Genomic DNA, 26,273 nt, shown 5'->3' with positions numbered 1-26,273 from the left:
TATACCTGGAACAAGTTTCCACCAGGCCCGGTTTTGACTTTTGTTGACCATACCCGGAACTGGTTCTGGTTCCTAAAAATACCCGCTTTGTGCACCTCTAAGCTCGATTATACCCAGAACCAGTTCCTACCTGACCCGGTTTTGATTGTTGTAGACCATACCCGGAGTCGGTTCCGGTTTCTAAAAATACCCGCTTTGTGCACCTCTAAACTGAACAAATGTGTTGTGAGCTTCAAGCTTAATGAACATATTGATTTATAGTTTAAGGTTTACGATATATTACAAGTTTATAAATTCTTCAAATATGGTTATATAAGAGCATCTTTAGTAGTTGGTTTTGACGTGTTTTTGAAAATGAAGAGTATGATGTGTGGGAGAGAGGGTCTGTTTGTGACATAACACCCTCAAACGAGTTTTTGTGAGTAAAAGGAGGAGATAAAATGTTTTGACGGATTTTGACAATGTTTATGTGTTTCTATTTCGCCATTCGTCAATCTTAAACGTCTAAAATTGACATAAAATTTAATTTTATTAAAAGTCACAAGATATTCACATAAAATTAAATATCATTTCTGTGAATACAAAAATACACATTTATTTTGTGTTTATATTTTGGAAAGAAGACAAAATAAAGTGACATATATGTTTTTTTTATTAATAATATCTTTGAAAAATAGAAAACACCATCCTATTTTCATTGCATAAAAATCGAACAAATTGTCCGTTATTTTCTCAAAAATGATTAAAATCTCCAATCACGTGTTGGTTCTTTATAAATTCATTGAGAATTCAACCTCTAAACAATAAAACCAAATTGTTTTTGTGTGATTTGTATTCCTTTTTGTCCATTCAAAAGGAAAGGACTTATTCAATTGTTCCTTTCCTATTGTTAACAACATTTTATCTTGTTTGAAAACCAAACAACAAAACCGAAAGCCAAGAAAATGTCGTTCACGGGAACTACAGACAAATGCAAAGCTTGTGATAAAACGGTTTATTTTGTTGATTTATTGACTGCGGATGGAGCCACTTTCCATAAAACATGCTTCAAATGTAGCCATTGCAATGGAACGCTCGTGGTTCGTGTTTCAATCCCTTCTCTCTCTTGATTAGCTCTATATTAATTAATTAAATTAATTATATATGTATGTAGCTTGTATTTTTATTTTTATAAAAATAACGTATACTTGTACCGATAATTTTAGTCTCTCTCATGTTGTGTGGTTCAATATTGTTTTTCATGCATAAAAACAATGGAGAAATTAATATGAATTAAAAACTAAACATAAAAATAATATGTAATCTATTATTATTAATTATATATAATGAAATTAATATAAACTTCTTTTGGCAGATGAGCAACTACTCTTCCATGGATGGAGTCCTCTATTGCAAGACTCATTTTGAACAACTTTTTAAGGAATCTGGGAATTTTAGCAAGAACTTTCAAACTAGTGAGTTTTTCTTATTAGTATTTATTTTTTTAGCAGTAACTTTTTTTCAAAAGTTAATCTTCTATATCAATTTGTTTTTTCCTTATTCTTTTATAACAAACTATATACAAAAACAAAAAAAAAAGTAAGTAATTTTAAAAAAATTATATAAACAATATTAAATAATAATAATTGTACAATCACCGGCTATGTCAGCAAACTAAACAATTTTAGGAGTTTTTTTTAAGTCAATTCTAAAAATCAAGGTCTTTTTCATGAAAAAGGGAAAAAAATTCTTAAGATTTTAACACATTGGAATGTGACACGATTTTTTTATATACGATTTCACAAAATCACAAAAGTTTTAAAGAGATTAAAAGATGAGTAGGCTGCGACCAATAAAAAAGAATCAAATATTTCAAAGCGTAAAAATTTGAAGGCGGCGAACCGAAGCTTACTTTTTTTTTATAGCGCATCCTAAATTGCCATGGTTCTTTGTTTATGTTCACCTAAACATTTTTCTTCAATCTTGCAGCAGCAAAACCAGAAAGAGAACTGGTATGTTCATATATTTTATAATGTTTAGAAATTAACTTTATTTTTTTTAAATCTAACCTATTTAATAATGTAATGTAGACAAGGACTAATAGCAAACTATCTCAAATGTTTTGCGGAACTCAAGACAAATGTAGAGCTTGTAATAAGACCGTTTATCCTCTTGAAAAGGTTTGTACTATGCATTGAAACTTATACTTTGTGTTCCATCAAGTCGGTCATCCCCAAGAGTTCGGTGGCCCAATAAAGTAGAAAAAATAGGCCCCTAAAATATATATGTATTTGAAAAAAAAACTTAACATACGTTTTAACAAATTAAAAATAGTTTTAGGGCCCACGATGGTCCTGTGCTAAGTCAAGGTCTCAAGGACTAATAAAACGATTATATTAATTGGCCTAGCAATGTTAACCAATGCCATCATGCTATACCAATTTGCACCTTGTGTATCAAAAGTTGTACGTTGTAGGTTGTCCACAAAGTCATGTTGTAACGATTTGTATATTGTGCATCCCTAGTTGTACATTGTGCATTGCAAGTTATACGCAGTATGGGATTTGTTTAGAAGGTTTTTGAATACGGTTTGGAATCTGATTTGAAATTCATGTGGAGCTTATGTGACGGTTCATGGCTATGGATGCTCTTATAAATATGTCCCAAAAGACCGACATTAACCTATACATTCCATGGTACAACATGCTAATGCATGAATGGTGTTGTGATCGTAGGTGACAATGGAAGGAGAACCATACCACAAGTGTTGCTTCAAATGTGCTCATGGAGGGTGTCCTCTAACACACTCATCATATGCTGCCCTTGATGGTGTTTTATATTGTAGGCATCATTTTGCCCAACTTTTCATGGAGAAAGGTACTTATTCTCATGTCCTCGAGGCGGCAAACCAAAAGAAAAATGGGCCCACCTCATCAGAAGAGAAACCAGAGCAACAACCAACAGCTGATGAAGGTGAAGCCGCTAATGATAACCAACCCGAAGCACCACAATCACCACCGGCACCAACGCCAGCACCGGAGGATGAACAACCGGAAAGGGAAGAAAAAGAAGAAGAAAATGAAAAAGAAGAGGAGCAATCCAAAACAGATTAATCCTACACCAATACAAAAAGTCACAATCACATGGATTAGTTTGTATATATAAGAAAAAGAATTCACATTAATTCCCATAAAGGGAAACACCTTTAAGTTCTTTATATTTCTTGATCACTAACTAGAGTGTGAGACATATGATGGTCACAAATAAATTTCCAGTTTTGATGTATGTATATATGTAAAACTTTGATATACATGAATTAATGACAATTTCATCATGTACATGAAACCTTATTTAGAGTGTGATTATGTATTTATGTAGAGGAAGTTAAAATGCAAAATATTTTAGAGAGAATAGCAGGAATTGTATAAACGCATGCATGTATTTTATTTACTTTAATTGTATACATAAGTTGGTTGTGTAATCGAATAATATAAGTCATTCTCTACTTAAAATTGGTTATGTATTAAACCACCTTAAAACTACTATTTACAATTATGTTATTAGTTGACAAGTAAATAAATAAAAAATAATTGTATAAACAGTGATATCTTGTTAAACATTTTAGTCCTTATTTCATAAGCTTGGTGAGTTCTAGTCACTATGTGAGTTTAGGTTGAATTCTTATAAATTGTTTAATGATTACATATCAATTGAATTTATGTATTTAAAAAAAATGATTACAACAAAAAAATATACTAAAAATGTCCTTAGTTTATTGTATGTTAAAATTTTGGGGCTATTTGAGTAAGTGAATGGGAGTTTTTTAAGGGTCCTTTGGAGGGCTTGAAGAGTTAGGGGTAAGTCATATCATATAGTGTCACCTTCTATTGTACATCATTTTCCTCACTTTTTTGGACGGTTTGTGGTGTATTTGGGGCTATTATCCGGACATGATACACGGACCACACAAACATGCTAGACATAAAAACCTGAAATGATTTATGTAGTCGTGAGTTGATACGATGACAATCTTTTCAACCTTTGCGTTTTCTTTACATATTTAATTTACTATAAATGAAAGATTCGCATCAGAAAAACACAAATGAAATTTCAACCTTAAGATTATAAAACAGTCAACCCCTTAAACCATTTGGTTGGCCCCAAAATGATGTGTTTTCCAAGCATGTTCACGACCCAAGCTGACTTGAACCGAAACTCATTATGACTAAAGTAAACCCATGAGCTTCGTATTAAGCTTATGTCGAGTTGAAAATTTCCACTCCTAATTTATTTACTTGAATGAAGATCTTTTATATATTTTTGGTTCAATTAACAAGGGAATTAGTGAGGTATAAATCATATACGAGCTACCTTGCGAACATGGTATTAATCTCTTATAATTTCCTACAGCCCATGTTGTGTATAAACAATACCAACACACAATAGTAACAATAATCTCTTACATTGTATTTATTTGATAATGTGTTATAAGTCATTCTCCTTATTTTCTATCATTCGTCATATTTGCGTCACTTTAGTGTCAACTTAGTTTTTCTTTCATCATTCAACTTCGCCACTCAATCCTTATTATTGTTCACCCACATTCTCCATCATTATATTATTTAATAATTTAAAAGAATGAAAAAGAAAAAAAAACAAAAAAAAATCTCATTGGATTGTTCTCCACCATCCTTTAAAGGATGCGCATGACCACCCTCATTCTCGTGATTTCACACTTGATAATTTGGACAGCGCAATGCTCCTCTTTCACCCTTGAAAGAGGGAGCATGCCACGTAAGATCATTCAAGAGTCTTTCATAACCCATACCCCATAACCTTAGTAATTATAATTGGATACGTTCATTTAGCCATCAAAGCTAGTTAATTATTCTATTTTCACTATATTTTTTTAATCATTTATATGAAGCTAGTTAATCCAAAATTTTAACAAAACCAAGAATCATCCATGGTAATTTACTCCAACACTATAAACAGAAAATAAATGATGATTTGATAATAGAACTATAGAAGAATATCCTATTTTAAGATTCTTATTTTGCGATATTGATGTTTATGATCCTTGGTTGATGTTATACAAATCACATGTTTCACATAGAAGAAAATGATATTTTTTTTCTTGGTATTTTCAGCAACAACAAACTAAAAAATAAAAAATAATGTATAACTCAAAGACAACCTCTATGACTAATGTAGCGTTTGGTATGAAGTAATGGTGGGTGGAATGGAATTGATCATTTCAAAGGAATAAAATAAAATATGTTTGGTTGTCTTTATCAATTGAATGAATTATCACTAAGGAATGAAAAACCTTCCATTTATAACATTTTTTATTCCTTAGTAAGAGGTGCTTTTCTTTTCATTCCTTCAAGGAATGAAATGAAATGATCAACAATTATTATTATTAGTATTATTATTATTATTATTATTATTATTATTATTATTCTCTTATAGTATAACTATTATTTAATTATAATAATTATTATATTTTTTATTATTATATCGTATTATGTTATTATCGTTTCATTAACTAAAAAAAATAATATGTGTATATAGTTTACTATTTAATAATAAAATAATAATAAAGTGATTATTTATTTCATTCTTATGTGGTAACCAAACAAGATAATAGAATGGTAATGATTCATTTCATTCCTTTGTCTATTCCATTCCATTCTCTATTCCATTCATTCGTTGATTCCATTACGTCATACCAAACAGACCCTAAGTTATTTAAACTAGTGACACATGCTCGGCTCAACCATTTTAGAAACTTGATCCAAGGGGACTTTTGTATAAGAGGCTAAGGGCTCTTTTATAAAAATACAAATATACTTTGCTGAACACCTAGAAGTATAAAAACATACATTTTTTATACAATTTATAAAATACATATGATCACATGTATTAGAGTTTACGTGAGTTTTAGTAAAAAATAAATTATTCAAATATATTAAGTTTCAAGCCTCAACTTATTCTTATAGTAATGGGCGAAGCTTCTTTAGGGCCAGGAGGTCCCCGACAAACTCGGTTTCTAATAGTCATGGGCGAAGCTTTTTTTAGGCCAGGGTGTCCCCGACCTACTCTGTGTTTTTGCTCAATAGTGTAAATTTACTCATTTTCATCCGAAAATTTGTATACGTAGTATAACTTACATGTTTTCACTCTAAAATATGAATACCCCCCCTTCGTTTATGGAATTTTTTATACACATTTTCACCTGACCCCCTCGGAGTTTTGGCCCAAGCTTTGTTACTGCCTCTAGTCGAACCGCCCCTTGATTCACAAGTTATGACCAACTTGTAAACATGTTGCAACAAATGATTAAACGAGTTGAGCTTCGAAAAAAATATTTTTTTTATCATTTAATATTGGCAAATTGGATTTTAATAATCTCAACTTAGTGTAGTTGGCTGATAATAATTTCAACTTAGAAAATAACTGTCACCGTTCCTAACTTTAACACTATTTGTTTTCATTTGACCCCCGTTAATAAAAAACTTAACGTCAAGTTTTTTTCCAAATTTCAAATTCATGTTTTAGGGCTCTTGATTGGAACGAGAATACGAATCGATTGATGTAAAACATAACTCGAAGCGGTTCTCCAAACAGCTTGATTTTTGTTTATTAAAAGTTTAAACACCGGAATTGAAACATCATTTAGTTGTTTGGACCACCGTTTTGAGGTAAGTTTTACATAAATTGACCCGTATCCTCATTCCGATCAAAAACCCTAAAATATCAGTTTAAAATTTGAAAAAAGAAAAAACTTAATGTCGTTAAGTTTTTTTTAATGGAAGTCCAACAAAAACAAATTGTGTGAAAGTTGGAACCGCTGACAACTATTTTCTAAGTTGCTATTATTATCGGTCAACTGCATTAAGTTGAGATTATTAAAATTCAGTTTGCCATTAAACATGTTAATAGATTCATATATTTAAATCACATGCTTAACTAACCCGGACATCATTTATCCATTAATCGGATTAGGGTAGACAGAATGGGTCGGGATAGCCACTAGTACCGCCAAAATGAAGTAGCTACCCCAAGATCCCAAAGAACAAAAGCCAAAATGAAGCCAACGGAATGTGAAATCGGTTTGAATAGTCACGAGAGCGCCGGAACACCGAACAATATTCGTGTACACTACTGACTACTAGGGATGAACAAAATCAGTATATGATGATTTTCAAGACCGGTATAAAAAATTCACGATTTTTAAGACCAGGACCGGTCGGTACCAGTACGGTCCCGATCTCAACCCTACCGACTATAACTACTCCTCCGTCTGACCGTTACATTACATTAGTTTCCGTAAATAACCTTCCACAAACAAACAACTTTTAAACTTTTAAGTAATTAGTCTCTACTCCCAAGGGCATTTCAGTACATACACATACTTTTTATTATATTTACTCTCTTTCCCACCACCCAAAATTTTGGTTTCAGCTTTCTTCATCACAATACAAACCCAATCAACAAAATATCAGCGAACACTAGAAAACGGTTAATCCTTCATTGCTTGTTGCTTCAGGCAACTAACAAACCACTTGCTAACTGAAACTCTCTCTCTTACGTCATCATTCATCAACCGTTTTTTTTTCCTCTATATTCCGCCATTGATTGTGCTTCAAGCTCAAAGTTATGCTCACTAGTATCTGTTACGATCAATCAGGTAAGTGTTAACTCCTCATTACTTCATTTAAACACTCATACATATGTTTTATCACGCACGGTTATGCTATTTTGTGTGTATAGGTGTGCAGTACTGTAATTGTACTTAAACAAATGATACATGTGTAATTTAGCTTGAGTAATGTTATTAGGTTACATTTTGAGGAATAAGTGAAATTCGATGGATTAGATTCATTAGAAATTGAAATTAGGTTATTGAAATTTGATTTGAGAATCTGATACTCTCTCTCGCTCTTACGGCATCGACTGTTATTTGTTTTCCATATCTAACCTGGCTCTTACTGTAATAATCCGCCATTGATTGTGCTTCAAGCTCAATATTATGCTCACTAGTATCTGTTGCGATCAATCAGGTAAGTGTTAACTCCTCATTACTTCATTTAAACACTCGTACATCTGTAGTATCACGCACGGTTGTGCAATTTTGTGTGTATAGGTGTGTAATTGTACTTATACGATACTAGTGTAATTACGTTTGAGTCATTTGGTTGTTGTAATGTTTCTAGGGCACATTTTGAGGAATAATTGAAACTCGATTGATTAGAATTTTAAATTGAGCACAGGTATGTGTTGTTTGTGTGTATAGGTGTATATTTGTACTTATACGATGTGTGTAATTTAGCTTGAGTAATTAGTTGTTGTAGTGTTTCTAGGGAACATTTTGAGGAATAATTGAGATTTAAGTGTCGATTGATTAGAATTTGAATTTAGGTTATTGAACTTTGATTTGAGAATCTGGCACGCGTGTAATGATAATGACTAATGAGCACAGATATGTTTGTTTGTGTGTATTGGTGTGTATTCGTATTTATACGATATATGTGTGATTCAGTTTGAGTAATTGGTTGGCGTAATGTTTCTAAGGTGCATTTTTGATAAATAGTTGAGAGTTGATTTATTAGAATTAGAATTAGAATTTAGGTTATTAAAACTTGATTTGAGAATCTGACACACATTGTATGAGCACAGATGTATGTGCGTACTGCGTTTGGCTAATTTGGAGTAGTGTATAGTGTGTACTGTAAATATTTGCTAAGGTTTCGTAAGTTAAGTTGTTACAGTCAAATCAGTTGAGACAGTGTGCACATTTAGTAGACATTTGAGTATAATGCTGAAATTAGAAGTCAGGTGATTTAAATTAATTATATGCTTAGGACATGTATGGATATGGTTGATCTTGAACAATTGATTATTTTAATGTATCTAGGTAAAGTTTGACTTAACACTGAAGTAGACTCATTAGAAACTGGATTTTAGATTAGTGGAGTTTAATTTGACAGCGTGTAGGCCTTTTTGGAATAGAATCTAGGATAACTGCTTACAGCGGTCTTAGATTGGAAACTCAATTGACATTGAGTCTGCATTTAGTAGATAATGAGGTCTAAATGAGAGAAGTACCCTTAGACTGTTGAATTTTCTTATAAGGTCGCATATAAATATGATGAGTTAACAGACCAGGAACAATATTTATGGTAACTGGAATTTGATTTTGATCTTCAGACATCTCATGCATCATGCATGATGGATACTTTTTACATTCTAGGAATTGTCTTCTTGTATTGAACTTACATTGGGTGAAGGTACGATTAGTTAATTTTATGTGTTATCTTTTGGTCGACTGAAAGTATGTTAATAGGACATCTATAAATGTGGTTAAGTGTGGTGAAGAAACATGAAACTAAAGGGTCGTGGTCGACTGAAAGTAACAGGTCACAATGGTAACTGATTTGTTATGTTATGTGCTTGTATTGCAGGAGTTTGATCTTACAGCCTGATGTGTAATTCTTTTACAACCAGTTAGTAGTTAAAAACTGAGGAAACAAGGCGAGATATGACTGTATCATCTAGTTTCCAGATTGGTGGTTGTCAAAGTATTAGTCATGGAACATTTGAGCAGTTAAATTTGCAGTCAAGTTTTGGCTATAGTTTTTTAAGAAATCCACGACCTGTGTCAAAAGTTTGCTCTCGAAAGAAACTTATTACTTCTAGTAAATATGGTTTCAGTTCAATTAAAATTCATGAAGGTTTCAGTTCAAGGAGGAATCTAAAAACAGCTTGTCAGGGAAATGATTCACTCACCTTTATGAATGGGAATGGAAGGGATCTAGAATCTACCGAGATTAAAAATGTAGAGAATTCAAAAGAAGCAGCTAAAAATGATTCAAGAGACAAGGGAGAGGAAGCAGAAGTGGTGGGACCCACTTTAGATGAGTTAAAGGAGTTGTTACAAAAGGCACGTAAAGAATTGGAGATAGCACAACTTAATAGTATCATGTTTGAGGATAAAGCTCAAAGGATATCAGAAGCAGCAATAGCACTAAAAGACAAAGCTTTAACTGCATGGGATGATGTCAATTCAGCTTTAATTGCTATTGAAGAGGTCATTAAAGAAGAGGATCCCGTTAAAGAATCCATTAAGAGAGCCAAAATGGCCCTTTCTTTAGCTGAAGCTAGGCATCAAGTGGCCCTTGAATCATTGATAGTTGCAAAAGAGAAAAATGAAAATGAATATGAAAATTTATATAAAGAAGAAGAAACTCTAAGATCTGCTCAGAAGGATATGAAGGAGTGTAGGGCGAATTTGGAAAATTGTGAGACAGTATTGATTCGGTTGCAAAATAGAAAAGATGAGTTGCAAAAAGAAGTTGTGATACTGAATGATCTTGCAGAGAAAGCACAAGCGGATGCGTTAAAAGCCGAAGAAGATGTGGCTAACATAATGCTTCTAGCAGAAGAAGCTGTTGCTTTTGAACTCGAGGCTTTGAAACGTGTTAGTGATGCTGAAATCGCATTACAAAAAGCTGAAAAAGTTCTTGCCAAGTCCCTTGTAGATACTTCTGAGAGTATAGTTTCAGATGGGGAAACACTCGGTGACGAAAATGCCCTTGAAGGGACTTCAGTTGAAATCATAGCTGACAAAGACAGTGATGGAACAATTGAAGATCCTTTGAGTGGGCCCATACAAGATAACGGGCTAGGTTTTCTTGGTCAGATGTCAGAAGATTCTAGACTTTCTGATGTTAATGACAAAGGGAGTGAACAAACATCTAAAGACAATGAAAGTGATATAGAAAAGAAGAAAAGTGTGGCTCAAACAAAAAAACAAGAAACACAAAAAGATTTCACAAAGGACAGCTCTCAATCAGATTCACCAAAAGCGTTACTGATGAAATCCTCTCGTTTCTTTCAAGCATCCTTTTTCTCATTGGAAGGAGATGGTATTGAGTTTACACCAGCTCAAGTATTTCAGGAGCTTGGTGAATCTGCAAGAAAGAATTTGCCTAAACTGTTAGTTTGGTCTTTGCTTGTTGGTGCAAGGTATAATTAAATTTTCTGACTAACATGTATGAAGAATTAAATGAAATTAGGAGAATGCCTGTTAAACATTATTGGCTACTAATTTGTAGAATATTTATGGTATATTGACAGTTTTACTTTCTACGCTAAACGAGAACGGATTGGTAAAATATTTCAGCAGCCAAACATTATAACTACCAATCTGGATGAAGTTTCATCAAATGCTCAGCCATTGGTTAGACGGATTATGAAGTTACCTGAAAAAGCTAAAAAACTAATTGAAATGCTTCCACACCAAGAGGTTTGATGCTCCTTGCTTAACAAGCACATTTGTCTTTAATGATCTCTAATGTAATATTTATCTTCTGTTTTATTTTGTGTTTAATATCTGCAGGTTAATGAGGAAGAAGCTTCTCTTTTTGATATGTTGTGGTTATTGTTGGGCAGTGTAATATTCGTGCCCATATTTCAGAAACTTCCTGGAGGTACTTCAATATTAATTTAATATTAAAATATTTCGTCTGATCACTAACGGGGCCCATCCTTTTCAGGAAGTCCTGTTCTTGGGTATTTAACAGCTGGCATCCTGATTGGACCTTACGGTCTTTCAATTATACGTAATGTTCATGCGACAAAAGCAATAGCCGAGTTTGGAGTAGTTTTTCTTCTTTTTAACATCGGCCTTGAGGTTTAAATAAAAGTCTATTTTGAGATTTTAATTGTATATTACATAGTTACATTCACATAATCAGAGAGCTGAAAATTGAAACTATATATTGTTTACAGCTTTCTGTTGAAAGGCTGAGTTCCATGAAGAAATATGTTTTTGGATTGGGTTCTGCTCAGGTAATTGCAATATATATTCTGCATTATAATTTATTAATTTGCTGTTGTATTGCCAGACATTTAAACCTTTGTTGGTGACACAGGTGTTGGTGACAGCTGTTGTGTTAGGATTAGTTGCTCATTTTGGATTTGGACAGCTAGGACCTGCTGCAATTGTCATTGGTAATGGTTTGGCATTATCTTCTACAGCAGTTGTCCTTCAGGTAAGCAAAGGAAAATATAGTACTGCAATTATGCGTTTATAGTTTTTCCTTATCATATAGTTTTACAAGATGAAATTGTATTACAGGTATTGCAGGAGCGAGGGGAAAGCACATCACGTCATGGACGAGCCACATTTTCTGTTTTACTTTTCCAGGTATACGCATCCAATCAGATCATCTGAACTTATGTTTATTTGTGTGAGAGTAAATTTTTTATAAGTTTTATAACATTTTTGAAAAACATCGCATCTAAAATGGTCTTTTTCTGCCAGGATTTAGCCGTTGTTGTCCTGCTGATTCTCATACCTCTCATTTCACCAAATTCATCTAAAGGAGGGGTAAATATGTACTTTAATACACGCCATCTGCAAATGAAAGATCTACACACTTCATTTTGGTTCCTATGTTGTTTTATTCTTTGACATTATTCATGTTTTTGATTTTATAGATTGGCTTCTTTGCGATTGCCGAAGCTCTTGGATTGGCTGCTGTAAAGGCACTTGTTGCTATCAGTGCCATTATTGCTGGAGGACGATTGGTAAGTTCTGAAAGTACTGACCAACTGAATTCTATTTGAAGCACCAACATAAGTATTGATCCATACTTATGTACTTTAGAGCTGAGGGTCTCTCTAGAAGCCACCTCTTTATCCATGTGGATAGAGGTACGGTGTGCCTACATCCCACCCTCCCCAGACCCTACTTATAGCTATGCTATTGGTGGGACTTTACTGGGTATGATTGATTGATTGATATATATACTTAACTCACTGGGTTGCTACAGTTAAACAGCTTAATAAAGTAAATAAGTTTCTCTCTGGTGCTGTTTGCAGCTGCTTCGCCCAATTTACAAGCAAATAGCAGAGATGCAAAATGCTGAAATATTTTCTGCAAATACGCTTTTGGTTATTCTGGGTACTAGTCTACTCACTGCCCGTGTAAGTAGATTACATCATTGGTCATTGCATATGTAATGACACAATGTTAATATCTTTTTTTTCCATAACAAATGTACAGGCTGGTCTTTCAATGGCACTCGGAGCTTTTCTTGCTGGTTTGCTACTTGCAGAAACTGAATTCTCTTTACAAGTCGAATCAGATATTGCTCCGTATCGTGGCCTTCTATTAGGCCTCTTCTTCATGACGGTATTTCTTTTATACTTTGTTAAAAAAACTTGTATTCTTTGTTTTCCTAATAATCTCACATTGTTTTTCTCAGGTTGGAATGTCTATTGATCCAAAGCTTCTTGTCTCAAACTTTCCTGTTATTATGGGGTCATTAGGGGTTCTAATTGCTGGGAAGACCATACTGGTAGCTGTAGTTGGTAGACTTTTTGGTGTTTCATTAATATCCGCCATTAGAGTTGGTCTTTTACTTGCACCTGGTGGAGAATTTGCATTTGTTGCCTTTGGTGAAGCTGTGAATCAGGTGAGTCTCATCGGTCTAAGTTGCTCACTGTTGCAGACGTTTTTTTTATTTTATTTTTTATGCTACTACTTTTTTCAGATTTGAAAATAATATTTGCCATTCTTTCGTTTTGCAGGGTATAATGACTCCTCAGTTATCTTCTTTGTTGTTTCTTGTGGTCGGAATTTCAATGGCGCTTACTCCATGGTTAGCTGCTGGCGGCCAGTTAATAGCCTCTCGTTTTGAACAGCATGATGTCCGTAGTTTATTACCTAACGAGAGTGAGGTAAAATCGAGTAACTTCTGCTGTTATTCACTTGTGCAGTAATTTATTCCTGGTTCATTGTATTAATATGGTTTTGTTATTTCACTTTTTTCAGACAGATGATTTACAAGATCATATCATTATATGTGGGTTCGGTCGTGTTGGCCAGGTGCAGCACCATTGCCAGCTACATTTATTATTAAAACAAACACGAACACGACTTTTTGGTATTTGAATTTAATGTTTTATATAACTTATGTTTCCACTTAATGTTCTTTCAGATCATTGCCCAGCTTCTTTCGGAAAGATTGATTCCATTCGTTGCTCTTGATGTGAAGAGGTTTAAACTATAAAGTCATTTGTTTATTTTATTAGCACGAGTTAAGTACATAGCAAGCATACTAACATCTAAATATTGTTATAATGGTAAGTGATCGAGTATCAGTGGGACGTGCACTTGACCTACCTGTGTATTTTGGTGATGCTGGTAGTCGAGAGGTGAAGCTATATGCAATTATAAGTAAAAAAAAACACAATCTGAAAACTCAAATTCTGAACCGGTTATCTGTTCACCGAACCTATATAGGTGTTGCATAAAGTTGGTGCTCATAGAGCATGCGCTGCAGCGGTAACTTTAGATTCTCCTGGTGCAAATTACAGAACCGTTTGGGCTCTCAGCAAGTATTTCCCAAATGTCAAGACATATGTGCGTGCTCATGATGTCGATCATGGGCTTAATTTGGAAAAGGCTGGGGCTACCGCGGTATTTCTCCTGTTACCGTCTTACCTTTTTTTTTTAAATTAAAAAATAATGTTGAAAAGCATGATCAAGGTTACGTAATGCCGCTGACTTTTAGTTAAAAAAATGTTGCAGGTTGTGCCCGAGACCTTAGAACCAAGCTTACAGTTAGCATCTGCTGTTCTTGCAGAAGTAAGTAATTAGTTGGTTTGCCTAAATATGATCAAACAAAATAGGAAATCTAGATTTTATATATTTTTATCTTGGTTTTTGCCATGTAGTTTATTGTTTAAAATATGATTAATATCTTTATTGGTTTCTGAAGGTTGCTTTTTGAATGTTTTTAACTCATTTTGTTTTATAGGCTAAATTGCCAATGTCAGAGATAGCAGCAGCTATCAATGAGTTCAGATCCCGCCACCTGTCAGAGCTTACCGAGGTATCCAATCTTACTCTGTTGCATCTCAAAACGGGTGGGTCAAAACAAGTTCTTTATAAATAATTAGTGTCCATTAGATACTTTATTTTTTTATATAAAATTTTAGGAGGTTTTATGCATTAAATATACATTTTGAATCGTTTGATCTATATTACTGGTTAGAGATATAACATAACTCGAACCAACTCATTCATAAATCAGAGGTAACTAAATGGGTTGATGTCGTCACGTCTACAACAAATGATTATTAATTTGAAAAAAAGTTGACCATATTGGTTTGGTGATGATTATGCAGCTGTCGGAAACAAGCGGAAGTTCTCTTGGTTACGGTTTCTCACGGATCATGTCAAAACCTAAACCTCAGTCAGATTCTTCGTCTGATGATAACCAGATCAGTGAAGGAACACTAGCAGCATGAACTAAAAACCCGAACAGAGAAAATGAGAAATGAAACGGAATTTTTCATGCAGTGGATAACAATCCATTGCCCCTCCGGTACAGATTGTACAGAAGCATACAGCTGAATTTATTCTTTATTGCTTCATGAAACAACACCATTTTGTACAATAAACCTTTTGTTAATCGTTAAAATTTGAACTTAAATATAAAGTATAAACTTCACAGTCCAGGTTTTAGTCTGAATAAGTTATAAAAATATATACTATCTTCTAACAAATAGTAGAAATATCATATTGGAATTTGAGAATAATATAGGTTCATATATTTTGAGAACTACAAACTAATATATCTTTGCTTTCAACATACTACATTACTACTACTATAAACCAATTCATCTAATTTATTGTTTACAAAAAAAAACATAATATAAGATATTTGTATTTAACGGAGTTTCCTTTAAGTGGTACGTTATTTTTACTCTATAATGACGAGCAACATTTATTTATGATAATATAATAGAAGGTAAAACTAGAAATAAAGCGAATATTAACACTCCTTATTTGTGAAGGCTACCTCTCCGGTAGAATGGTTGGTATTAGTGAATTTAATGAAGTGATCCTCATGTTAGAAAACTATATTTTAGTTGTCAATAATTATATCATATAACAAAATTGTTACGTGAGAATTGAATTTAAATACAAAGCATCATATATGATTTTTTTTTTTCTCTTCATATAAAATTTGGAACCTAAAAATGAAACTAACGATAAGCTGATCAATGGAGAACTACCCAAATTACCCTATAAACATCATCCAATCAAATTATGACATCTCACTATTTACCAAAGTAAAACAATAATTATTTAATGGGCTGGAGTTCCATCTATACCAAACTACCCGAATGTGTTCCAACCAATCATACATATAATCATTCATTTACTTTTAAAGATTCGGGTTTAACTGACTTTGCTTGAGGGGCAATCATAAACCGATGGAAACCCCGAAGGATGCCCCTAGTACCCTAACATTATTTCGATTTAAGTAATTTACCAAGTTTGCTAGAGAAATATTATTATTATTATTAGGGAATAATATATGAGAAATATACAAATAACAAAACAAAGAAAAACATATCGGTACCGTACAAGTAGTCCAATGCATTTGCAACATTTGTGAGCATAACATAACATCTTTTCCATGGTTAAGATTCTACGCCACTTTCCAAAACCCTAACCTTCACTCAACTAGCTTAAACCCTAATAGCTTAAATTCCAGAGCAATTATAGGTGTGAGGCTGCTACAATCAGTCTGTAAATTATTACATAATAATAAAATGGCATTAATCAATACTACCATCTTCACCGACTGTTCATCATCATCTTCAACTGCACGGCTTCTTCTTTTCAATCACACCAAACATCAGAAGAAGCTTTCAAATAATAATATTTCATATTTTGGCAGTTCTAATTCCGTTCAGTTTGGTGTCTCAAGCCGTACGTCTTCCAGAAGCATCATCACTCACTGTTCATCGTCATCTGCAAGCGGTAACTTTTTAATTACTTTTATGATAATAATAATAATAATAATAATTTGGAGTTAATTTTTGGTTTTAATTCAACCTGCATGTACTTGTGTACGGTTAACATAGCTCAATTTGATTGAGTTTGTTACTTTTAATCGCTAGGGTTGTAATTTGTAAACGAACCGAACAACGCTTTGTTCGTTTTCGTTCGTTAAGAAAATGAACTTGTTCGTGAACGGTTTACAGACAGAAATGAACACATACAACGTTATATTTGATTTTGCTAACCAAAAATGGTTCGGTGTCAACAATTAGGTCTGACTACTAAGTCAGGTACATATATTAATTTACATATAAATTTATCACGTACTATATGTATATAATTTTGTTTTGTAGTTAATATTTTTGCTTAAATCTATATGAGAAGATTAGAAAAGTCATTAAATAGTATTATATTTAATGAACAAACATTAGCGAACATAAACAGGCGTAAATGAGCACATTATCGAACGTTTACGAACCCAATTGAACGAACATGGCCTCTGTTCGTGTTCGTTCATATAGTTAATTGAACGATATTTGTTTTTCATGTTCGTTCTTTTATTAAACAAATGAACTTCCTGCCAAACAGTTCACTGGATGTTTGGTTTGTTTGCAGCCCTACTAACTGCTCAACAGTCAGTGATGGAAATCATTACAGGATATAAAACAGAATTTGGATCCTCTTTATTTATTTATTTATTTTTTTGGTTTTTTAAATATATAACTTAATTTTAATATTTTAAAAATAGAATTTGGATACTTTGGGTATATATATTAATTTTAAATTTTAGATGATTTTTTATTTATTTTATTGTAATTTTTTAAATTATTTTGACTTAATAAAATTGTTTATATTTGTGTTTTTAGATAAATAATTTAGTTTAAATTTAAAATATGAAAAATAAAAGAATTTGGGCACTTCTCTATGGGTGCCTCCTACCAATTTGGGTACTTTTCCATGGATTTTGGGTCTAGTAACGGAAGGAAACAAGATCAAAACAGGCTAAATGAACGCTGACTCAAAAATTGTAGTAAGATGCAAGCTTATACTCTCAGATGGCTGAAATAAGACATAATAGTTAGAATATGCCTAAATGTTCACCAAGATGCATTTGACTTAGAGCTAAGAACGAAATACCTACAAGATAAACATTGAGATACCTTTTGAGTTATAGATTTTTAAAAGTGTCTCTTCACTTGACACTAGTTATTCATCTTGCAGCTATACAGGTAGACAACGAGACCTCTGCAAAGGTTATTGATGGAAAGCGTGTTGCAAAAGACATAAGGGATGAGATTACTGTTGAAATATCCAAAATGAAGGAAGAGATCGGGATTGTTCCTGGTTTAGCAGTTATTCTTGTTGGAGACAGAAAAGATTCTGCTACTTACGTACGTAACAAAAAGAAAGCATGTGACTCTGTGGGTATTAACTCGTATGAAGCACGGTTACCTGAGGATTGCACTGAAGAAGAAGTCCTCAACCACATCTCGAAGTTCAATGATGACCCGTCTGTTCATGGAATACTTGTTCAACTACCTTTACCTTCTGTAAGCTTCTAAATTCATGTTCTTATTGTTTGTTTCTTTCATTCTTTGTTGATTTGCGTTGTTCTGATAAGATATAATGCGTTTTCTGGACCAGCATATGAACGAGCAGAATGTTTTAAATGCTGTTTGCATAGAGAAAGACGTTGATGGATTCCACCCTCTGAATATTGGTCGTTTAGCTATGCGAGGAAGAGACCCATTGTTTGTCCCGTGCACACCGAAAGGATGCATTGAGTTGTTGCATAGATATGACATCCCTATTAAAGGGAAACGAGCGGTTGTGATTGGAAGAAGCAACATTGTTGGAATGCCTGCTGCATTGTTACTTCAAGTAAGTCATACGCGTCAATAATAAGTTAACAGTTTGAAGTTATGCTTAAACGTATTTTATATTGTTTTTATTGTTGTAGAGAGAAGATGCTACTGTGAGTATTGTTCACTCAAGAACGAAGAATCCAGAGGAGATCACTAGACAGGCTGATATTATTATATCAGCGGTGGGGCAACCGAACATGGTCAGGGGTAGTTGGGTGAAACCTGGTGCGGTTTTAATTGATGTTGGTATCAATCCTGTTGAGGTTAGTATTAACGAATAGTGTTTTTTCATTTCAAGTTAATTACATAGATGGTATTTGTGGTTTGAGCAAAGTAACAGGTTTAGGCACTAACTTTGAAAGCTGCATGTTTTGAGTTGCGTGGTTTTAGTTTTGTCACGATTTTGAGTATTACACTAACTTATGTTAGCTATTCTGTTAAAGTCTTACATATTACCACTAACTTATGTTAACTTTTCTGTTAAGTCTTAAATAAAATGAACAAACACCCTTACTAATAAAAATGAAAAGATTTAAAGAAAATAGAAAAAAAAAACCCTAAAATTTAAAAAAGTTAACAGAAAAGTGGGTTTTTCTTAATCTTTTTTAATTTTTTGTTTTTTTTGTTAGTAAGGGTGTTTTGGTCATAGACTTAACAGAAGCTAGTGTTAATACCCAAACTCATGACCAAATTAAAACCCCGAACCCCAAACATGCAACTTTTCGAAGTTAGTACCCAAACCGAATGGACAATTTGTTTAATTAACTCTTTTATTTCTTTTGTTCATGTATCCGATTAACTTTTATTAAAAAGTGTAAAGCACTAAAGCTATGAAATTATTTGAGTTATGAGATGACAGTCACGAGTTTGTTTATTATTGTGTTTACAGGATGCAGAATGTGCGAGAGGATATCGGTTGGTGGGGGATATATGTTATGAGGAGGCGAGTAAGGTGGCTTCAGCAATCACCCCGGTTCCTGGTGGAGTTGGGCCGATGACGATAGCAATGCTTTTATCCAACACTCTTTTGTCGGCCAAAAGAATCCATAACTTGAGGTGATCTCTTTTTTGAACTATGACATTAATGTACTCGTGTCAGCTTGCCCCTTCTAGTCGACAACGAGAGAGATGTAATCTTGTTTTGTTTAACTTAAAAGATTTGTTAGTTGTTTGAATGTAGTGTTTGCTTTTTTGCAAAATGCACAATGTGGCAATAAATGTTACAAAATTTTGTATTTGTATTTTTTGTGGTAAGTTATCTGCTTCTCAAATTAAGATCCAAAGATGTGAGTTTTAACTTTGCAGTATGTTTAAAATGTATATTCTTATTTTTTTTCGATCGTGTTTTCATCAAAGTTAAATTTACTAGTTACCCGTATCAAGTTTATCGTGTATTTGTAATTGCTTTTTAGTTAATGTGAATGTTTTATTGTACCCGTAAAATAATGGATTGATGATGAATGTATTGTATATACACACCTAGACGTGCACAAAAAAACCGGTTCCGGAACCTAACTGGTGGAACCGAACCGGAACCGGTTCCAGTTCCAACCCGGTTGGTACAATACCCGGTTTGGGTATTTTTGTATCCGAAAATCGTACCCGGTTCTCCTATTTGTATGTCAGTATCAGTTCCAACCCGGTTCCTACCCGGTTCTTAATTGGAACCGGTTCGGTTCGTACCTGGAAAAACCGGTTCCGACGGGTTTTTTTTGAAGGGTCAAACAAAAGTCAAACTAGCCGTTGGAACCGGTTCCAACGGTAATATAGCCGTTGGAACCGGTTCCAACGGTAATATAGCCGTTGGAACCGGTTTTTGAGACAATAGATCCGTTGGAACCGGTTCTAACGGTAATATTCATGATGAGGAGGCGGAGGACGGGTTTTCTTCCGATAACGAAGACGAGGGTGAAGACGAGAATGAAGACGAAGAAGAGTTGTAATTATTTGTTTTGGTAAAATTATTTGTAACTTGTTCAACTAATATTTAGTTTTGATTTGTTTTATTATAATTACTTTTGTTACTCATGATTAATTTTTGTTACTTTTTTAATGACGAACATTTTATTTATTTAAAAAATAACTGTTACAAACATTATTAAAACCTAAACGATACTAAACATAACAACTAAAACATAAAAAACAAAGTCCGTCGTTTTAATCCGGGAATACTTATTTTTGGGTTGTAGAGCCGGACGACTCTCCCACTTCCGTTTTTTTAGCTTCCAAACTTCTTTTCTCTCGACAATACTTATTCGTATGTTTTCGTAATGTCGAGTTGGACTCTGCTTTAAGAAACTTCGAGCAATATTTGCAACGTGCCAACTCATGTGAGTCGGTCATGAGACACAAATCGTAATGAACCCAAACATCGGGGCATCTTGTTGTTTCGATCACCATAACGTCATCATTAGTTGCCATTTGTTGTCGATTTAAGGTTAATTGTGGTTTGGAGTGTGTTTTATAGTTTTGAAAGTGGTTTAACAAGTACACAAACAAACCTTGCTATTTATAGTAAGAAAATAACCTATTTGTAGTTAAAAAACCGGTTCCAACGGTCAAAAACGGCTATATAGCCGTTGGAACCGGTTCCTAACGGCTATAATATTTAAATTTCAAAAAAAACCGGTGGAACCGGTTTTTACGTAAAAACCGGTTCCGGTTCCAACCCTACCCGGTTCCTAAAAGTTTGCATTTCTGGGCATCGGTTCGGGTCGGGAACCGAACCGGTTCCTGACTGGAACCGGTGTCATTTTCTACCCGGTTTGAAAAAAACCGGTTCCGAACCGGTTCGGGTTTTCAAGGTGAACCCGATTTGTGCACGTCTAAGAGGATTTTGTTGCACTACCTATGGTAGCTTCTTTCAAGTTTTTCTCTATTTTTTTAAAAAGCTTACAAATTAGAAAGCGGTGAAAAAAGTTTATAACTTGAAGTAACCCACGCATTTTCATATCCATGGGCAACCGTCTAAACAAACACAACCTTAGAAACCGAGCCAAAACGGATGTGTAATGTAGCATCCGTGGCAAACACAACATTAGAAAGCAACTATAATGGAACCGTGTAATGTAACATTCATGGCAAGCATCCACCTGGTCGTTTGTCTTCCAAAAACCGACCAATATCTAGCGCTACCTAATTTTGAACAATGTAAGGCCGGAAACAAAAACTAATTTAAATTAAATTGCAAAAGGTATTCTTTTGACAAAGTAGATATTACAATAACTTTAAATTACATAAAAACATAAGATCTCCAAAAGAATGACATAACAATGAAAATGGCAAAGAAGATGCAAAGACTTGAGGCCTGGAAAACAAGTCATCCCAACACCCATCTACAAAATGTGAAATTTCACTGTCAAAGTTAAACTCGCTTATAATTTCTAATAACCCGTTTGACCCATTTAACACGTTCCCTTTTAGCTAGATTTTTTGGAAGAAAATGAAATACCTGAAGTTCAACTCACTATCCGATAAGAGCTGCTTGAGGCTCAAACTGTAACGGCTTCACAAGCCAATTGCTAAACTGTGGGCTTTCTTTAAATGCTTTCAAGGCTGAATTATACTCTTCCGCCTTCTCCTGTAAAACGATTGAATCCATCAAACAAACATAATAAACTAAAAAATTCAACTAGTGAACTTTTACATTTTTACATATAGTAAACCGAGCCATTAAAACTCTTACTTTTAACCTCTGGTATGACGTGTCATATGACGGAAAATTGTGTAACGATCGACTCAGTGACACGAACGAATCCAACATCCTCTTCCTGGTTTACAAAACAAAAATTAAAGTTAAACAAAAAATTACAAAAGCATAAATACATAAATACTAGTAACAAAGTTGTTAGCTTACTTGCATAAAGTTGACTCTGAAGAAGCATGCATTGCGCCTTTTGCAGAGGTCCCCTGTTTTCGACCAGTGGTTCCGAGAATAACTTCATGCAGACCAGATTTATTCCAGCTTATTGAATATCTGAATTCAGTGATTCACTTTTAAGAATAGGAATAACAGAAAGGTTTTAAGTTTTAGCTTATTCACAATTAAACTCTAATTAGACGAACCGTACCCGCAAGTTAAAGTGGATGCAGCAGTTTCAGCATGGCGAAACACCTCAAGAGGTATTGAAGCTACAGCAAATAATGGCTGCGAAAAGCATAAACATAATCCATATTTAGTGGGATATAATTTTTAAATGATTAATTAATGAAGAAATTAATTAAAAGGATTATCTAATAAGCACCTTACAACCTTATTAACTTTAAAAGGACTTGTTAGTTTCTTTGATAACGGTAGCACTCTGTCAGTCAAAGCCCTGGTCAACTGCTCTTCAACTTCCGTATCAGAATAATTACGAGACTGTCCCACGGTTATTGAAGAAATGTAAACCGGTTGTAGAAAGTGAGACAGTAACGCCCCTAAAACACATAAACAGGGTTTTATTAAGATTATACTTTTTTATCTAAAATATTATTTTAAATAACGAACCTTGGACGCCAACAACGTTCCAACGAGAAATTTTATCAGAACAGCTAACTGACAAAGTTGCATCACCTCGGCCTGGTTTCCTTTGCACAGTGCCAATGGCATGTGAACAATCACCTAAAAATTCAAATAGTTAAGCAATAAAATCTTGATTTTTTAAATATTTAAATATAAAAATACCATTGTTCTTCATTGATGACTCCAAGAATTCTTCCATAAGATCATTGAGTTTGCTAGTTGAGGATATTGCATAACCTTCTTTTACAGAACTATTCAAGCACGGGAAAAGCTGTGAATTCAGGGACGCGTCTCCACCTACAACAAGTTAAATATATATATAAAACGTTTGAATAAAATAAAGAATAAAAATGAAATGACTTACAAGGCAACTGTGATATGTATAAGTGCAACTGCCAGCCCGGTCTCATTTTGTATTTGCCACCAGCTTCTTGATGGAAAAGGGAGTCTGTGGAAGCCGCACCTTGAATCTCTGTATAGAAGTATCTGACAAAAGATTGATTTTTCAGTTTTGTGAAGATAATATCGAAGTAGTAACGATATATGAAGTTACATAAGATATTATTATTATAATTTATCATTTATCAAGTATCTTCTACTTGAAAAAACAAAGTCGGTATTCCCAACTATAACGCTGTGACAGTTATTGCTAAATCAGTCAAGTACTCAAAATCATTACACAAACTCACATAAAAGGTAAGTGTTTTGACTTTTTTGGTCAATACTAATAGCCTAATAATTACCGAGAACTTATAAATTAAGCTTTTGCAAACTTTCTATTTTTCAACAGTTAAATAAATTAGAAGTCAATATTTATCTGTCTGACTATGAAATCCAAAAAAAAAAAGCAGTCAGAATTTACAATTGTTTGTCCTTTTTTATAAAATCAGTAATCATATATCTAATTTAGAGTGTGAGAATGCATTAACCAAGATATCGGATGAAAGTAGGGGTGCAAACTAGCCGAGCAACTCGAGATCAGATCGATAAAAAGCTTAAAACGAGCTGATCCTTATCGAGCCCAAGCCTCAAACAAAGTTTGTTTAGTTATCGATGCCGAGCTCGAGCCTTATATGGGAAGATCGTTTAGGCTCGTCAAGCCTAAACAAGCCAAGTATATTTGTAAATTTTAACTCTTTTAAACTTTTATGAATTAGTTTCACACTGCATAGCCGAGCTCGATCTGAGCTTTGGCTCGTTTAAGGTACCACACATGAGCTTGGCTCATTAAGGCTTTCTCAAAATATATATAGATATAGTTAAATAAATATTAAATTAATCTGCCTGGGCTTGGCTTGGCTCGTTTACACCCCTAGATGAAAGTGCTATATTTACAGTTTTAATGATGATGAAAGCCAAAAACAGAGTCAGTCACAAAACCAATAAACAGAATTTACACACCTTAACAAAGCTCTTCTAGCTACAATCTCAGCATGAGAATCATTCAGCACATCACCACGAACACTAAGACGCGAACGCCCAATACATTTTGTTCCTGTCCCCAGTGCAACCACTTTCAACTCTGCAAATTCACAACACACGTCAGCTCAACCTCAATTCCCCCAGTTTATCACAATTAAAGCAAATCCTCAAGTGAATTCAATCACACTACACTATAACCGATAACAAACTGAAAATCAAATGTTGAATAGAATTAATATTATATTAATTTTAGATTTCAGAAAAAATTATACACAAAAAATATCAAATTTTTTGTGTACATATATACATAATTTTGGAAAATTAGATATAAAATTCCAATCCGATTAAAATTTTTAAAAATTATATATAATTTTTTAAAAAATTTTGTGTATATATATATATGCATAAGTTCGAAAATTACATATAATGTTACAGTTTGAGTAAAAAATTATACATAAAATTTTTGTACATAAGTTTTAAAAAATCATATACAAAATTTTGAAATTTTTTTGTATATATCATCATCATCATCATCGTACTCAGTATATCCCACCAATAGCAAAGCTATGGTAGGGTCTGAGGAGGGTAAGATGTAGACAGCCTTACCTCTACCCCATGGGGATAGAGAGGCTGCTTCCGGTGAGACCCCCGGCTCGATAGTAGTTTTGCATCAAGCCTTGGACATATTACATAAGGCACATAGCACTCAATCATCGGGACGCCGGCTGATTGGTGCATGTACCCTTACATGATGCCTGATTAACCTTCCATCACTTTTAACGTTATTTTCACAAAATTAGTAAAATAACGTCAAAATTAGTGCAATTTTACTTTTGCCCACCCGAGGGTTCACACATATATACATTATATGCGCGCACCGCAAGCAGGGCACAAATATAGTATTATATATATAGCACAAATATAGTATATACATAAGGTTGAAAAATTACATACAAAATCCCAATCCTATTAACAAATTTTCAAAATTATATATAGCATTTTGAAAAAATTTGCACACAAAAGTTTGACAAAGTACATATAAAATCCCAATCCCAATCCGATTAATCGTTAGTCAGTACCCCACCACCGGAGCTAGTTGTACAACACTAACATCAAATAAAGTTCAATTCTCCCTAAATTAGACAATTCAATAAAACAACAATGTAATTAATAACAAATTGAAATTAAAATTAAAATTATAGGTTTTGGAGGTAATTGAGTATACCTTGAGTGGGAGAAGAAGTAAGGAAAGCTGCAAGGACGGTGACTTCACGGCCTTGAGGCTTTCCTTTCTTCGGGAGGCGGTTATACGCCGTAAACACCGTCTGCGAAACCTTCTCTCCCCATTCTTTCTTCTTCTTCTCCATTGGATTGGATTGGATTGGATGGTGATGGAGGGAAATGAAGGGTGATGATAAAGTGGATAATAATATTGATAGATAGTGTGAGTTGACTATTTATATGTCATAGTAATTTTCACAAGTAGCACCTCTAGTTCTACTATTCTTATTTCATAAACAAATGCGTTCGGTTATGATTTATTAATACATTTAGCCGTAAGGTGTGCAGATCAAATACCTAGTTTCGGATATGGGTATGACCAGGTATTGAAAAATCAAGTATTGGCAAT

General features: G+C 33.7%; 4 protein-coding genes across 4 annotated transcripts; 3 read left to right on the top strand and 1 right to left on the bottom strand.

Annotated features, from left to right (window-relative positions):
• The first annotated feature begins 644 nt into the window (after positions 1 to 644).
• On the top strand, positions 645 to 3,092 carry LOC143545239 (LIM domain-containing protein PLIM2b-like). Its single transcript, XM_077037155.1, has 5 exons — positions 645 to 1,079; positions 1,355 to 1,454; positions 1,969 to 1,991; positions 2,070 to 2,159; positions 2,715 to 3,092. Exons 1-5 carry the CDS (start codon positions 945 to 947, stop codon positions 3,090 to 3,092), a joined length of 726 nt encoding a protein of 241 aa, XP_076893270.1. The 5' UTR covers positions 645 to 944.
• A 4,489-nt stretch (positions 3,093 to 7,581) lies between these two features.
• On the top strand, positions 7,582 to 15,418 carry LOC143545287 (K(+) efflux antiporter 2, chloroplastic-like). Its single transcript, XM_077037207.1, has 21 exons — positions 7,582 to 7,672; positions 9,447 to 11,010; positions 11,122 to 11,290; positions 11,384 to 11,474; positions 11,541 to 11,677; positions 11,776 to 11,835; positions 11,919 to 12,038; positions 12,125 to 12,193; positions 12,311 to 12,376; positions 12,487 to 12,576; positions 12,871 to 12,975; positions 13,055 to 13,183; positions 13,257 to 13,466; positions 13,582 to 13,731; positions 13,826 to 13,879; positions 13,992 to 14,050; positions 14,142 to 14,208; positions 14,297 to 14,473; positions 14,585 to 14,641; positions 14,814 to 14,888; positions 15,184 to 15,418. The coding sequence occupies exons 2-21, from the start codon at positions 9,524 to 9,526 to the stop codon at positions 15,304 to 15,306; spliced, it is 3,495 nt and encodes a 1,164-aa protein (XP_076893322.1). The 5' UTR covers positions 7,582 to 7,672; positions 9,447 to 9,523; the 3' UTR covers positions 15,307 to 15,418.
• A 1,171-nt stretch (positions 15,419 to 16,589) lies between these two features.
• On the top strand, positions 16,590 to 19,866 carry LOC143545256 (bifunctional protein FolD 4, chloroplastic-like). The gene is made up of 5 exons (XM_077037173.1): positions 16,590 to 16,831; positions 18,074 to 18,402; positions 18,497 to 18,733; positions 18,813 to 18,980; positions 19,607 to 19,866. The coding sequence occupies exons 1-5, from the start codon at positions 16,621 to 16,623 to the stop codon at positions 19,775 to 19,777; spliced, it is 1,116 nt and encodes a 371-aa protein (XP_076893288.1). The 5' UTR covers positions 16,590 to 16,620; the 3' UTR covers positions 19,778 to 19,866.
• A 2,051-nt stretch (positions 19,867 to 21,917) lies between these two features.
• Positions 21,918 to 26,055, bottom strand: LOC143545255 (tRNA-specific adenosine deaminase TAD1-like). The gene is made up of 11 exons (XM_077037172.1): positions 25,869 to 26,055; positions 24,623 to 24,743; positions 23,586 to 23,707; positions 23,384 to 23,518; positions 23,207 to 23,320; positions 22,970 to 23,136; positions 22,788 to 22,864; positions 22,574 to 22,693; positions 22,403 to 22,487; positions 22,169 to 22,297; positions 21,918 to 22,052 (listed from the first exon to the last, which is right to left on the bottom strand). Exons 1-10 carry the CDS (start codon positions 26,008 to 26,010, stop codon positions 22,184 to 22,186), a joined length of 1,197 nt encoding a protein of 398 aa, XP_076893287.1. The 5' UTR covers positions 26,011 to 26,055; the 3' UTR covers positions 21,918 to 22,052; positions 22,169 to 22,183.
• Between the last annotated feature and the right edge of the window lie 218 nt (positions 26,056 to 26,273).

This window comes from Bidens hawaiensis, unplaced genomic scaffold (assembly GCF_021521415.1).
Source record: "Bidens hawaiensis isolate Kalapana, Puna unplaced genomic scaffold, B.hawaiensis_p1.1 tig00013876_1, whole genome shotgun sequence".
NCBI classification, from domain to species: Eukaryota; Viridiplantae; Streptophyta; class Magnoliopsida; order Asterales; family Asteraceae; genus Bidens; species Bidens hawaiensis.
This window is presented reverse-complemented; position numbering and strand designations above follow the sequence as displayed.

Coding starts and splice junctions, on each gene's coding strand:
- LOC143545239 (XM_077037155.1), top strand. CDS start 945: ATGTCGTTCACGGGAACTACAGACAAATGCAAAGCTTGTGATAAAACG. Junction 1,080..1,354: donor ATTGCAATGGAACGCTCGTG/GTTCGTGTTTCA, acceptor TTCTTTTGGCAG/ATGAGCAACTACTCTTCCAT. Junction 1,992..2,069: donor CAAAACCAGAAAGAGAACTG/GTATGTTCATAT, acceptor AATGTAATGTAG/ACAAGGACTAATAGCAAACT.
- LOC143545287 (XM_077037207.1), top strand. CDS start 9,524: ATGACTGTATCATCTAGTTTCCAGATTGGTGGTTGTCAAAGTATTAGT. Junction 12,976..13,054: donor CTAGTCTACTCACTGCCCGT/GTAAGTAGATTA, acceptor ACAAATGTACAG/GCTGGTCTTTCAATGGCACT. Junction 13,880..13,991: donor GGTTCGGTCGTGTTGGCCAG/GTGCAGCACCAT, acceptor ATGTTCTTTCAG/ATCATTGCCCAGCTTCTTTC.
- LOC143545256 (XM_077037173.1), top strand. CDS start 16,621: ATGGCATTAATCAATACTACCATCTTCACCGACTGTTCATCATCATCT. Junction 16,832..18,073: donor TTCATCGTCATCTGCAAGCG/GTAACTTTTTAA, acceptor TTCATCTTGCAG/CTATACAGGTAGACAACGAG. Junction 18,734..18,812: donor CTGCTGCATTGTTACTTCAA/GTAAGTCATACG, acceptor TTATTGTTGTAG/AGAGAAGATGCTACTGTGAG.
- LOC143545255 (XM_077037172.1), bottom strand. CDS start 26,010: ATGGAGAAGAAGAAGAAAGAATGGGGAGAGAAGGTTTCGCAGACGGTG. Junction 23,321..23,383: donor GTCATCAATGAAGAACAATG/GTATTTTTATAT, acceptor TTGAATTTTTAG/GTGATTGTTCACATGCCATT. Junction 23,137..23,206: donor GAACGTTGTTGGCGTCCAAG/GTTCGTTATTTA, acceptor TATGTGTTTTAG/GGGCGTTACTGTCTCACTTT.